Here is a 15,367-nt window from a genome sequence, read left to right on the forward strand (position 1 = left end):
TACCACTACTGTGCATGTGTGTCAAGGACAGAAAGGCAGATGTGGCAGTGGAAGGTGTCAAAGCAGTTTGGAGAGAAAAACAAAGTGAAGAACAAAAAAAAAAGAAAACAATTTATCAATTATTAAAGTAGTCATAGATTATTTTAATAATCGATTAGTTGTCGATTAATCGATTAATCGTAGCAGCCCTAATGCTGTCATGTTTTGGTATGAACTCACACATGCAGAACGGCAGAGAAACATCTAAAATATCTTTTTGTCTGTCAATTTTATTTATATAGCACACTTAAAAACAACAACGTTGACCAACGTTGGTTATTGTCGCTAACTTTTTGGTTAGCTGTGCCACCACTGCCAAAACCCAATATTTTTTAACCGTTATCTGTACAAACAGCATTCGAGTGGAATTTAATTCACTCAAAGTAACGATAAGCATCACAGGTCTGTATGTGTCTGTCTCACCTGTCTCCTGCAGCCGTGAAGATAAAGAAACCAATCCAGACCAAGTTCAGAATGCCAGTATTGAACTGGGTTGCTCTCAAGCCCAGCCAGATCAATGGAACGGTCTTCAATGACATCGATGATGAATCCATTTTGCAGGTAACAGACCAGGAGTTGGAGATCTTTATAATTAAAATAAAAGCTGCAAGGACTCATGAAAACTTTATTGTTTTTAATTTAAATTAATTTAAGAGCATTTCTTAAAGGACATCTGATTACCTGTCTGTCTCTCAGGACCTGGACATGGGGGAGTTTGAGGAGCTGTTCAAGACAAAGGCTCAGGGTCCAGCAGTTGATCTAACCCTGTCCAGACAGAAGCTTCCTCAAAAAGCTCCATCCAAGGTCTCCCTGCTGGAGGCCAATCGGGCCAAAAACCTGGCCATCACACTGAGGAAGGCCGGCCAGGCTTCAGAGATCATCTGCCGTGCCATTCACACGTAGGTGGACCTGATTATTTTCTATATCAAACAGATAACTTTTACTAGCAACCGGTAATGTGAGGCAGACCAACTCTGAGCTCCACGGTTCAGGCTGAACCAGAGTTCTGAGCATCAGCAGCTAAGTTCAGTCATTAACTGAAGTTATTAGACCTTTATGCAATGTGAGTCCATCAGACCAAGGTAGTAGCACCCTCAAATGGCAGACCACAGTGTCAAGTTATTTACTGTGCTTCCCCATTTGAAAGAGATAAACATCCACACAGAGTTATTTCAACAAATACTGAGAAACCCTGCTGACATCAAATTTAACAGATAAATCATCCAACTTCTGTCAGTTTCCACCAGTTTCTGAGTGCATTGTTATGGTGAAGGAAACTGGATTCAGACACCTTGACTTTTAGTTTGGAGTAACCTTACAATTTTTAAACCTCTGGCAGTTCAGTATTTACCTTTGTAGCCTTCAAGCTGTTCATTGGACTTGAGCTGTTTGAATTGAAAATAAAAAAACAGGATAAATGAGGGTGTTCTAAAAGTTTTGATCTCACACACACACACACACACACACACACACGTTTGTTTCTTGACCCCGTGGGGACCTTCCATTGACTTCCATTCATGTTTTTTAGACTTTATATCCTAACCCTGACCATACTCTAAAATTAACCTCACAGAAACTTACCTGACCCTAAAACTAACCTAAACATTGGTCCTAAACCTAACCCCACACCTGTAACATGCATTTGGACCCGTGGGGACCTGACATTGGTCCTAAACCTAACCCCACACCTGTAACATGCATTTGGACCCGTGGGGACCTGACATTGATCCCCACGATTCACTTCGTTCCCCACGAGGCAGCTTTTTTTTTTTGGAAAATTGTCCACAAGTTGTAGGAAAAACCGCGCGCGCACACACACACACACACAAAGGTTCATTGAAGAGTTTGTTTCAGATCTAACCATGCCTAAACCTAAATTCACTCTTTGTGCAGATTTGACCTCCGAACAGTTCCCGTTGACTTTGTGGAGTGTCTGATGCGTTTCCTGCCAACTGAGGCTGAGGTGAAGCTTCTACGGCAATACGAGAGGGACAGAAAGCCTCTGGAGGCTCTGAGCGACGAAGATCGCTTCATGATGCAGTTCAGTCGCATCGAAAGGCTCAGCCAGCGCATGACCATCATGACGTTCATGGGCAACTTTGCAGACAACATCCAAATGTTAACACCGGTAAGAAAAGAAAAAGAAAGCAGGAAAGATAAAAGAAAAATAATGAAAACTCATTCTGATGTGTTCCCTCTTAGCAACTTCATGCCATGATTGCCGCTTCAGTGTCTATAAAATCATCTCAGAAATTGAAGAAGATCCTGGAGGTTAGTTTGTGTAACTCATTGTTTGGATTCTGTACTTTTTTTTTGTTGTTGTTGTTTAAATGTCCAGAAACTGTGTTTAGATAAAATATGAGTTGTTTTGTGTGGCTGCTGCAGATCATTTTGGCTCTGGGGAACTACATGAACAGCAGCAAGAGAGGCGCCGTGTATGGATTCAAACTGCAGAGTTTAGACCTGGTAACATGGCACACAACTCACTACATAAACACACAAAGTTCACTTGATTAAACTGCAGAGTTTCTGTTTGATCCCGTCCGAACAATAAGATGATCATACAAGAGCAACTAATCAGTTTATAGGTAAACAGGCTGCTAAAATGTTTAAATCAATGCAGGAACAGCCACAAAGTTGCTGTTAAAATAATTATTTATTTCTCAGTAGAAACAGGTTTTCAGAAAACACCAGCAATACCACATTACCCAGAGACCCCCCAGTTAAGTCTGCACAATATATTGTGAAAATATCATCATCACAATATCAGTGTGCGCAATATTCGTATCGTAAAGGACTGCTTGGAGTTCAATTATTGTTGACTAACGTATTTGAGACGGCACAGTGGCTCAGTTGGTAGAGCTGATGCCTCTCAACAAGAAGGTCGCTAGATCCAATCCCAGCCCAGGGACCTTTCTGGGTATAGTTTGCAAGTCCTCTCTCTTTGCATGTGTGGGTTTTCTCCAGGTGTTGYGGTTTCTTCCCACAGCCCAAAAACGTGACTGTTAGGTTAATTGGTAACTTTAAATTGTCCGGCAGTGAATGATTGTCTGTCTCTGTGTGTGGCCCTGTGATGGACTTGCGACCTGTCCAGGGTGTATCCCGCCCCTCGCACAGTGACTGCTGTATGGGCACCACTGAATCCCCTATGACCCTGGATGGAACAATCGGGTATAGATAATGGATGATGTATTTGAAGAGTTGTGAAGTTGTATTTTTAATGCCAATGCAATATTTAGCCAGTGGAACAGAGTCTAATGGCAGCAAAAACTCACACAATACACAAATGACATTGCTAAAAACGTTAAAAGTCACAGAGTAGGAGTACAAATTAGAAAGAGAAGAAAGAAAAAAAGATATTTTGCAATGATATATACTGCAATGTCATCATTGCAATATTTACAAATATTATGGCCATCGCAAGATTTTTGGTAACGCTTTCTTTTACGGTGTATCATGTAATTACAAGGTAATAAAAAATGTAAATTAAATGTAATTACTACCTTATTACCATGTAATTATGTGGTAATTAGGGTACAATTTTACTTTGTAATAATTGTCTGCAGTAATGTAGCACTTACCTGGTAATGTATTACAATTCACTATGTAACACCTAAATAAGTAGTAGGTAATTTGGACAGTTTTAAAGTTATATTTTATTGCAATTAACCACTAACTCCAAAATTTAGTTGCATTCTTTTGGTTATAAATAGTGTTGAGTTACTATTGAATAGTAATTTGATTGTAGTTACCCAATGAAGGTAGTTTTACTAACAGTAGTTTTTCTTTTGTGCCGTAATTACCACGTAATTACATTGTAATAAGGTAGTAATTACCTTTAATTACATTTTTATTACCTTGTAATTACATGGTAATAAGGGTACCGTAAAAGAAAGCGTTACCAGATTTTCTACTATTGTGTAGTCCTTCCCCCAATGATACCACCCATAGAGACCCCAATGATCCCCCACGCCAACAAGTTCTTAATAATTTATTGCCTACATTCTGGTACCAGAGTTTCCAGAACTCCAGCAGATATTTTGTATCCACCTCCTGGTTGCTGAGGCTGAACCTGCCTCCTAAAGGTCGGAGGAGGCAGACTAAGACAAGCAGCTCCTTCAGGTTCCAGTGATGTATGATGATAATTTCAAGATAGGAGCAACACTCCTTTCTGATGCTGTAGTAAAGATGTGATGCACAGCCTGCTGGGATATGCTCAAGAAAATCTTGGTGTTTGTTTTTAGCTGCTGGAAACCAAATCAACTGACAGGAAGCAAACGCTCCTTCACTACATTGCCAACGTGGTGCAAGAGAAATATCCAGTAGTGTCTCCGTTTTACAATGAGCTTCACTACGTCGACAAGGCTGCTGCAGGTGAGTCTATCGGCCGATCTAAAAGAGCCGCACGCGGAGAGAGCCGTGAGTGACTCACCTGTTCACCTGTGCGTAGTGAGTCTGGAGAATGTGCTGTGTGACGTGAAGGAGCTGCAGCGYGGCATGGAGCTCACCTGGAGAGAGTTCAGCGTGTCACACAATGCCACGCTCAAAGACTTCATCAGCAGGAACGAGTCCCGGCTCAACAAGCTCCAGGAGGACGCACGCATCGCTCAGGTGAGACTGACACAGACGAAAGGTGTTCATGTTCAGAGCAGACAGGTGAACGTTACAGGAGCTACAAAACACAAAAACAAGAGTGGTCACAAACTAACCCTCAACAGAGATGATAGTTCTAAACACTGATTCTTCTGTAAACTAACAGTGTGTGTGTGTGTGTGTGTGTGTTTGGATAACCTTCAGGATGCCTTCGAAGACGTGGTAAAGTTTTTTGGTGAGAGCTCCAAGACTATGCCACCTTCTGTCTTCTTTCCCATCTTTGTTCGTTTCATCAAAGCGTACAGGGTGAGTGATCCAAAGAAAGCCCCGCCCTTGTAGTGTGGGTGTGGTCTGCTGACACAAAGCCCCTCCTGCACTCTGTCTGATCAGCCGTAAATGTGCGTCCTCAGGTGGCTGAGGAGGAAAACGAGCAGAAGCGGCGTCAGGAGCAAATGCTGCTGGAGAAACTGGAGCAGGAGGAGCAACAGGAGGAGGAAGAGGATACTAAGGTGACATGTACACATTAAAACACTGACATCATCGTCCAGACAGTTTCTGGTTGGTTAGAAACTAAAGGTGTAAATCACCAGCTTTATCACGATACAATATTACAACGATAGGTTTGGATGACGATTCGATATTTCTTGATACCACAAAGTCTGTCACAATATGATTTCGATTCAGTTGTCTGCGATCGATTAAATGTGATTTCATATGCCCATCTAACACAGTGACTGTGTTAGATGGGCATATGAAATCGATTCACATCGAGCAAATGATAATATAGATCAATATTTTCATTTTGCCTCGATATAACTGAATCATGAACCATTCAAATCAATTCAGATCGATGTGTTGTTACACCCCTATTAGAAACCATGTAGTGTGACCAGAATGAAATTAGGCCTGGTTTAGACTTCAAGATGTGAGACAGCTGATCTGTCTTTGTCTCACCAAGTGTTTATAGCCACGTAGAAGATGCAGGGAATAAATCATCATAATTCCTCCCTCTGCTATCCCACAGGGCTCCCATTGCAGCAAACGTTGCACAGATAACCTTATAAACAACTAGAAGCACGTCTGATGAAGCACCAGGCCCTGATATATGCCCTGCTGAGTTCTATAAACACCTCTGGTTAATTTTATCACATTTATTTCACAGAGTCTTAACTAAAGCACATCATAAACAAAACAAATTCTGGAAAATATGAACAAAGCCACGCTCACATTAATCATGAAACCCCAGATAGACCCAACACTAACCAGCTGCCGACCAATTTCTGTTCTCATTGTGGACGTTAAAATCCTCACTAAAACACTTTTTCACTATACAGAGCACAGATATTAAAATTGGATTTACATCAGATCTCTGTACTTTCTGTACTGAAAATACACCAGATACCTACAGTATATCCATGTTATGTGGCTCTGCTCACCCATAATCAGTAATTTTGGAAACAAGTCACAGAATCCGTCTCCCTATTCCTGGGCTGATGTAATTAAAGTTTCCCCATACCCCCCACTTTTCTTTTTCTTTTTTCCTCTCTCTTCTTCCTGTGTTCTTTTTGTTCTCCCATGTGGAAGGATATTAGAATGATTGTAATTTGTTTCCTTTAATAATGCCTGAGCTGCCCCACTTCTCTCTCTTTTTTCCTCTGTAGACAATAGGGGTGGGAATCTTTTACTCTCTCACAATTCGATTCTGATTTTTGGGGCCACGATTCGATTCAAAATAGATTTTTCATTCAAAGCTGATAATGTGAGCCCATTTGTCGTGTTTCCAAAGTGCTTCATCTTCATTTTGCAAACCTTGCACAAACTGAAGCTCATGTCGAACTCAGACTCATTCAGTAAAAACCAAAATGAGCYCAAATCTTTGCAGTCAATGAAGACAGGGGTCAGTTGAATCTCTCTTTCCTCCAGTTCTGTAGTTTTCTCTTTGTTTTGGTGCTTTCTGCACATTCATATGTTCCAGAAGCAGCTGCATGATGACATCAGCACATCCCATGTGGTGCCATTGGATTTGCTTTACTTATTTTTTTTTATATAAAAATTGATTTTGGGACATTTTAAATCGATTCTGAATCTTTGTAAATGATAATCACGATTCTGATGTAAAATGATTTTTTGGTGCACCCCTAATACACACACACACACATCCTTGTACTTTTATCAAACTGAGGATTTTGCATTTATGTCTAAACCAGACAGTGTCCTTAACCCTAACATTACTAGTCTATTCCTAACCCTTAACCAGAACTTAATTATACCACTAAACCTAACTAGTAGAGCGCAGTAGAACTGCAAAACAAGTGAGGACCAGGAAAATGTCCCCACTTCCCAAAAATGTCCTCACTTTGTTATTTAAAAATGTAACATGGTCCTCACTGTGTAGCAGAAACAAGTATACACACACATACACACTTAAAGGTTTGCACTGTTGCCTTTAGACACAGAAACATATGTATGTACTGTATATTGTGTCTTTTCTAAAACTACTAGAAGAACTTGGAGAGGGCACACCCCTGAGCCCAGGGTTAGTCCTGCAGTAACGTGTGGTTAACACTCAAAAATTTGAGTTTTGCTGGGTCTCAAACGCATCACATACGAGAGCAGCGGCTGTCTCCTGCAGGTGCTCTGTTCCTTAACAGTTTTCACTGAGTGAAGGAACATAATGCTAGTTGTCTGGACTGTTTGTGGGGAGTTTAGAAATGAAATGAGAGGAAGAAGGAATCCAGTTTTTGCTACGGAGGAACATTGGGCCTCATGCAAGAACCGTTCGTACACACAGATTTGTTCTTAAGTTGTGCGTACGAGTGATTTAGGAGAATTTGTGGCATTCACCAATGTTTTCGTTTTCTAAGATTTTTTTCAGATACAAACAAAATTTACGAGTGGTCCAGACCTGTCGTACATTTTACGAACAGTCAGTCTGCTGTTATCCAGACGGGTTTTCTTCACTAATAACTTTATATTTCGTTAGTTTGAAGATATTTTGAGTTGAAAATAAATCACACTCCATAATTATGTTGACAATAAGTTATTCTGCTTGAATTAGAGTTATAATTGTAAATGTAATAATTTAGACTAACAATATAAATTGTCCGTCCGGCCGGCTTATCCACTATCAGGTGCGGGGGCAGCAGCAGAAAGACCCCGCTCTCCGCAGCGACACTTTCCAGCTCGTCCTGGGGGACGGTGCGCAGCGCTGTGGCTTCTGAATAAATGAAAATGATTTAACACAGTTGTTTATACTTTTAGCAGCTCTTTTTATTCCACAGCTGACCTGCTAAAAATGACAGATTTTCTTTTCTGGATCTCTGACAGACGGACTTCAATCTCTGAACTCGTAAAGTTCATTTTAGTTTTTGCTGTCATTTTCATGAATGGACACTTCCTTGTATCTGAGGCAGGAAACAGCCTTATATGGTGTTTTTGGGGTGGTAATTATGCTAATCTCCTCTCGCGTGCACGAGCAGCTGGATACGAACAGGTGAAATTTACGCAGCTCATTTACACACTTTTCCTGAAGATAGAAGAGTTTGTTGAATCTGACGTGACATGTTCGTACGAACCCTTTGTACGAACAAAAGTAAGAGAAATTTAGGATAAAAATAYGAACATGTTCTTGCATGAGGCCCATTGTGCTGTTCATGTAGCTGACAGTCAGTTTGAGCTGCAGCCACCCTTAAAGAAATCCCTGGATCCGAATGGTGATCCAGAGCAAAATTTCATGAAAATCTGTTCATAACAGATCAATACTGAAAACATAACCTGGTAGAATTAACAGGCAGGATAGATGGTTGTTTTTCACCAAATGATGTATCAGACGTTTGAAGAGAGGTTTATGTTTTTGGACAAGGAGTCGAAGGAGGAAGATGTAGTTTTTTTACGTTTTGTTTTGTTTTTGTTAACAGCAACGATGCTCCTCAAAGCTGTCCATATTCCTAATTTAAACAAACACACTCACAGTGTTCAGACCAATCAGCTAATGCTAAACACATAGCTCTGTGAAACAGACTTCTGACTTCAGGCCAATTACAGGACAAGGTGTCAGTGGGAGATAACAGATGGAAGTATAAATCAGCCTTTAGTCAAAAAATGCTGAGACAGTCATGACGATCTCTTGACCCTATATGTCTCGTAACTCATTGTATGAGTCATCTTTCCGGTTTGTTGAAGGACTTTCTGTCGACCTGGACAGATGTGGTCCATCACAAGGATACAGGCCTGTCCACATATAGCTTAAACTACTGTGTGTTRTGAAAGGTGTCTGCAACCATCTATCAAATATTTTTACCTTAAACGTCAATTAATGTGCACTGACCTTTTAAAAAATTTGATAAAGTGAAACATTAAATAGACCAAACACCTTTGACAGCCTAAAATGTTACAGATTTAGCAACAACTAATGGCAGAGAGGCTCAGTACAACATGAACACGTTGGCTTGTTTATTCTAAAGCTCAACACTTTGGTCCATTACACCAGTGGTTCCCAATCTTTTTAGACTTGTGTACCACCTGAGCAATTTTGTCATACCTCTAGTCAAACATAATGATGATTCTCCAAAACTATAATGTACAACAGCTTATTAATAAATGAAAATTATTTATTTAACTACCTAGAACATTTAATTCTCAGGCATTTTTTTCTTTTCAGCTACAATTAAACATGATAAATATGTTGCCTTGAAAGTGATTAAGTAATTAAATAAATAATCCAGGTAATGGCAGGTACAGGAGCAGCAGCGTCCAAAATACACCAAATACCCCAAATGAGCAAATTCCGTGAGATTCCACATTTTATACAGGATTCCATTTTGTGTCTATTTCGTGTTTCCGTTTGCATTTTCCGCATTGCGGAAATCATAGGGCACTACATATCTCAGTCCTATTTTTATAAATTTTTTACACACCTGGGAAATTTTTCTACAGACCCCCTGTAAATATGCTCGCGTATTGGCAAAGACAGCAGACATGTTTACTAAGGGAAAGATGGCGCCATAGAGGACATCATCACAGGTTCCCTGGTTGGGAATCACTGCATTACACCATAAAATAATTGGCCAATTCTGAATCCATGGATCCACGCACCACAAATCTATCAGCCACTTGCACCATTAACTTATTAGCCAGTTCTTGACGCTTGGCTCGGCCAAGTGGGTCACATAAAGTCGACACAGATTAGGTTAAAAACGGTCTTAAATTCTTGGCAAAAAGTCCTGTTTTTTATTTCTCCTCAGTGCTCTGTCTGCTCCAAATACATTTTAAAACAGACTATATCCTCTGTTGGATAATTTACTGAAAGGTATTACTGCATCTTATGAGCTCACGTTAGCTCTTGTGTTCATATCACTGTGTTAAAACCAGCAAGAAGTGTGTATAGAGTAGGSCTGCCACAAACAATTATTTTAATAATCGATTAGTCGTCGATTAATCGTGGCAGCCCTAGTATAGAGTGTACAGAGCACAATTTCTAACACCACAATGAGACTCTGTTTGGAGGATCTAGTACTGATTATTGCTGACAGGGGGAGGATATGTTAATATGACAAATCCACTGGAACACAGGATTTCTACCTGTACTGTCCTGTGACTGTAAACGAGTAAAAAACTGAGAGTAAATCAGTAAAACACATTTGAAATTACGTTTAAAAATTGTCAGAATAGTTGAAAAACCCACAGAACTAAACACAAGGCCTTTTTTCAGCTTTTGTTTTTTTTAGAATGTGCTATATAAATAAAGTACCTTTGATAAAAAACCATGACTGTAATAAATGTAACTGAACTCTAACCCCCCCATATTCCAGTCTCCATCCCATAAAGGCAGGCGGCAACAACAGGAGCTGATCACAGAGCTCAGACGACGTCAAGGCAAAGACAGCAGACATGTTTACGAAGGGAAAGATGGYGCCATAGAGGACATCATCACAGGTAACATCATTAACATCATACAGACAAATAACCACATCAGACCAGGCGCTTTTTAACTGTCATCTTCTGTTTTCTTACGTGCAGCTCTCAAAACGGTGCCCTTCACTGCTCGATCAGCCAAACGTAGCTCCCGCTTCTTTTGTGACTCCGCCCACACTGAAGAGCACTACTGAGAAAAACACTGACCACGCCCACTTTAAATCAACAGGTCCAATTAGCACTTTGAACATTTCCGATTGATCATTATGAACTGATCACATCATGCTTTTATGTTATTTTATTGGACTGTTTGTTCACAGGCCAGGTACCCAGACTTCTTCGAACCTCTGGGGCCAGTTAAACCCTGAGACTAGAGTTCTACAAAAGCAAACAAGTTCTGAAGCGAACTGATGAAAAACTCCAACATTCAGCTGATGTAGGGTCAGAGTTCTTCTTTAACCTTTTTGACTCCATCATGTGCTTTTCTTCAGATGGCGGCTGACACAGATTGAGTTTTCCAGAAAACTTTAAAGGACTCTCGTGCTGAAAGTCCATTTCTGAACAAAAACACATAACTGGAAATTTTCAGAGGAAAATCAAAATGTTTSTTATTGAAAGTGGTGGTGATATTTATTGCAACAAAAAGTAAATAAACTCCTGAAACTTCTTTTTCACTTGCCTAAGAGATCAGGTACTGTAGCTGTAAAAAAAAAAAGTCAGCTTGACAAAAGAATTAACATGGTGCTAAAAAGTCCACGCTCCAGCATCGTGCCTCATTTTTAGAAAAAAAAAAGCATTCTTAAGAAGTGAGATCTGGTTTGTAGAGTTGGACCAAAACAAGGACATGCACATAGCTTTTAAAATCCCATGAGGGCTAACTGTACCAACACCAAACACCTCTACCCTCTACAGCGGGGAAAATTATTTAATCTCATGCTGAGTTTGTAATTTTGGTCATTTACTTAGTGAACAATCCCTAATTTTTAGTTTCATTTCAATTAAGAGAGACAGAAATATCAACCAAGAATCTAGAATTAAATCCTTGTTTGATAAAAGCTTACAAACTGAATTTTATGTTTGAGAAAATAAGTATTTTTTATGTCCAAGCACAAACTAGGGGGTGTCAAACTCAGGTCCTTGAGGGCCGCTATCCTGCATGTTTTCCTTGTTTCTTTGCTTCAACACACCTGATTCAGTGCTTCAAGTAACTCCTTAAATTCTGTAGAAGCCTGTTAATCATCCATTCATGCAAATCAGGTGTGTTTTAGCAGGAAAACAAGAAAACATGCAGGACAGCGGCCCTCGAGGACCGGAGTTCGACACCTGTGAAACAGACCCAAATCACTCTGTTTCCACCTCCATGCCTGACTGTGAGGATGATGATGATGAACCCAACCAGAATTCTCTCTCATCCAATATTTATGCATCCATGTGGCACACAAATAATCCCTTAAATAAGCCGTTCTCAAAACACCCCTGATCTCTTATGTGTAAAAAGCTTTTTTCCCCTCTGAATCAGTGTCTTCCATCACAACCTCTCCTCCTCCATAGATTAGACCAAAAACCTGTTAAAGGACTTTGGGGACCAGGTTATAGACCTTCACAAAACTGTAATGGACCATAAGACCATTAACAAGGAACTTGATGAGAAGGCAGTAACTGTAAACCCCAATTTAACCTTCATCTGCTCAGCTCTGCTACGGCACTAACTCCACAGTGAAAACTCTCCCTTTATAGTCAATGAGAGCATTTAACARTGCTTACCCAGAGTGGCGGCATGCGCACAGCGATCCACAAAAATTTGACTCGGTTCTATATTTACCAGACGGCCGGACAAATGTGGAATCAATCTATAAAGATTGCACCACACCAACAGGAAAATGAACGAGCACAATACCCCTGTTTTCAAAATAATTGCCTAAAGGCACACCACATTTTATTGAATCCTAGCTATATTATGGGTAATTTATACATATATGCTGTCAAAATGTACAATTTATGGCTATGCATTCACACATAAAACAAACAAAACACCATGATATTTAACTTGCACAGAATGAATGGTTTAGATCTGACTTCAGTATTTTTCACTGGCTTTATCACACAATCTCACAAATCCTGCTCATGCTTCTCGGAGCACTTCTGGGCTTCGCACCGTGGCGGACGCAGTGTAAAGCCAGTGTTRGTGTTATCATTCAGAAATGGAAGAAATATAATAACCATCAGTCGCTCTCAGTGTGTAGCGCTGTGTAAAGTTTTTCCCAAATGATTCAGAAGTTTGTGCTGCAGTCGGATGAGACAAAAATCCAACTCTTTAGCATCAACTCAACCTGAAAATGTTTGGAGGAGAAATTCTGAGTATGAGAAAAACACTTGTCAAACACAGAAAAACATCCTGCCTCTGATTCACCTGAGTGAAGTTGGCCCCCCAACACACACTTTGTTTTCAAATGTAACAAAATTGATGTGAAACATTTGTGAAGCAAAAATTTTGGTTTATGCCGCTATCATTTTAAGAATATTAAAAGATTCCAGAGGTCAAAACCAACACGTGCATGGGGAGAACATGTAAACTCCACACAGAAAGACTCCAGGCTGATATTCTGTCTCTCTGCATCAAAATGAAAGGAACATAAAAACTAAGTTTATTTCGTGTGTGAATGTGCAAAATCAGCAGGAGATCAAATCATTATTTCCACCACTGTGAAACTAGAAATCTTTGTCAGAAGGTCTGTGGTTCTGTGGTTGTTTGGGTTCCTTTGGTCTGAATCTTGTACAGGGTTCTCCTTCTCTCACTTCGATGTATTCTGCCGTGTACTACTGTAAATACTGGCCTTGCAAAACCAAGATCCAGAGTCTGGAAGCTCCAGTCTCATTTGGGCAATCAAAGCCCAATCTTACCCAACTCTGTTTCTTTGGTACTTTCACGTTGAAGTATCACTTCCTGTCATTGTGGTTTTTTTTTTTTTTTTTGGTTTTTTTTTTTACTGGACCAGCACTTGAAACACACAATTATGGTTAAAGGGAACCCTGACTGGTTGCAACATTAGACATTATTTGATGAGCATTTACTTCAACTGTAGAGCCTTGACAAAAAGGAGAATCTAGAACTGATTCAAACTGTAACTGGAGGACAACAGAGCTGCTTTATGGAAGAACTTCAGCTTAGCCTGTTAGCTTCTGTATTAGCGCCCACACACACACACACACACACACACACACACACACACACACACACACACACACTTATATGGCGTAGTGATGTAGTGTAGTTCCCAAACAAATATGTGGCGCTAGTTTAGCTAACACTATATCGCCAAATACATTTATTGGCTCAGGTGCAAACACAAAGGCTAATAGGCTAAACTGAGGTTCTCCTTCCATGAAGCAGCTGATCGTCAGATATTAACCTTCAGGGTGGATAGAGCACCGGAAAACTTAAGTCTACGTCATCATTCACCTGATATGCTTTGTGGCGTTAATAAAATGGCTCCGTCTGTGTGACAATTATTTTTTATAATTTATAAAATCTAAACAGTCTACAGTATTTTTACGGACTTTGTTTCACAGTTGAAGTAAAGATTTATCAAATAATGTCTAATGTTACAGCTAGTCCGGGTTCCCTTTAACGCCGACGGCCTGAACATGGTAAACCTGCAGCTTAAAGTCTGCAGCACACTAGAGGAGTTAGAGATTTGTTTGATTTGGCCACTTCCTCCRGTTTGTAATCATTAATCAGAGATAAAAAAAATTTGATTAATGATTACAAACAAAAAAAATTAATGATTACAAATAAATAAAAAAAACAACTCTGATTCACCCACCAAAAAAATGCTAACTTAAAGTGTGCTGGTTCTGGTTCCTGGCAGGTCTAACCCAGACATACCTGGACTCACCTGCAGTTTTGCTGCAGTGTTTCTGGCCAYAGTATCGACTCTCCCAGCTCTCCACCCAGACCCCACACCCTCCTTTTAAAAATTTCAAACTGTCAAGAGCACAAAGTTTTCTACATGTACATATGTTTTTTAGAAGGTTGTGTAGCAATGCTCTCTGTCTGTGTGTGTGCTGCTCGTTGCTGTTATTCTGTATTTTGGTGTGCAAATAAACACACCTCATCTACAAAACTCTGTCTCAGTGAGTCATGGACATTACCCAGCATCCTGTGCTTCTTGAGTCTCTTTATTTTCAGGAATTATACAAACTGATGATTGCTGTGTTGTTGTTTCTAACTGGCTGGTGACAGTGGATCAACATGCCAACATTCTGCAGCAACTATTACCAAGTGACAAACAGAAACCCAACTTTCTTAATTCCAGGTATTTTGTATCAGGACCATAGAGATGAATAACACTAGAGTGAGCCTCATCTATCCTGCCCACTGCCAACATCTGTGACGACGTGGAGGAGCAAAGATGGTGTCCAAACAGGGCAACAGCTCACAGCCCAACTGGATCTATGTCACAAATTATTTGTAATAGTTTTACAGTAAATTAATATAATTGTTAATTATGTTAATTTAATTCAAAAATCATGGAAAACAGCTAGATACATACAAGAAAATACATAATTTATAAGTAACAATGATCTAAATCAGACCTGAAGTCAATCAACAACTTAGACCTTTAGCTAGTTGAAAAATTATGACTTCACCTAGTTTTGAAGTATGTTTATCACTTCTTACCTGTCATAAATATTAATAATAATAAATATTCACCAGTCGACACTTAGAAAATGTTTTCTGCATTCCGAGACACACTTTTAGGGCTGTGTATTGGCAAGAATTTGGCGCTACGATACATATCATGACAGAGGGGTCACGATA

The 15,367-nt window shown here is 39.8% G+C and overlaps 2 protein-coding genes and 1 long non-coding RNA gene across 3 annotated transcripts in view; 2 read left to right on the top strand and 1 right to left on the bottom strand.

The window, feature by feature from the left end:
* The window catches only part of LOC106517604 (uncharacterized), a 15,625-nt gene extending 10,993 nt beyond the window's left edge, over positions 1 to 4,632 (bottom strand). The window contains exon 1 of the long non-coding RNA XR_001310228.1: positions 4,548 to 4,632. This is a non-coding gene — a long non-coding RNA (uncharacterized LOC106517604). The remainder of the gene's footprint in view (positions 1 to 4,547) is intronic.
* fmnl2b (formin-like 2b) overlaps positions 1 to 14,669 on the top strand; it is a gene marked incomplete in the record, with an annotated part of 34,348 nt that extends 19,679 nt beyond the window's left edge. The window contains 12 exon segments of the mRNA XM_014008521.1: positions 476 to 600; positions 736 to 938; positions 1,933 to 2,167; positions 2,242 to 2,310; positions 2,425 to 2,505; positions 4,284 to 4,413; positions 4,490 to 4,650; positions 4,837 to 4,938; positions 5,043 to 5,141; positions 10,443 to 10,566; positions 10,651 to 10,774; positions 10,866 to 14,669. Coding sequence (XP_013863975.1) covers positions 476 to 600; positions 736 to 938; positions 1,933 to 2,167; positions 2,242 to 2,310; positions 2,425 to 2,505; positions 4,284 to 4,413; positions 4,490 to 4,650; positions 4,837 to 4,938; positions 5,043 to 5,141; positions 10,443 to 10,566; positions 10,651 to 10,739 — 1,418 coding nt within the window.
* The window catches only part of cavin2b (caveolae associated protein 2b), a gene marked incomplete in the record, with an annotated part of 38,602 nt that continues 36,974 nt past the window's right edge, over positions 13,740 to 15,367 (top strand). Inside the window, 1 exon segment of the mRNA XM_014008524.1 lies at positions 13,740 to 13,790.

Source organism: Austrofundulus limnaeus, unplaced genomic scaffold, assembly GCF_001266775.1.
Source record: "Austrofundulus limnaeus strain Quisiro unplaced genomic scaffold, Austrofundulus_limnaeus-1.0 Scaffold51, whole genome shotgun sequence".
NCBI lineage: Eukaryota > Metazoa > Chordata > Actinopteri > Cyprinodontiformes > Rivulidae > Austrofundulus > Austrofundulus limnaeus.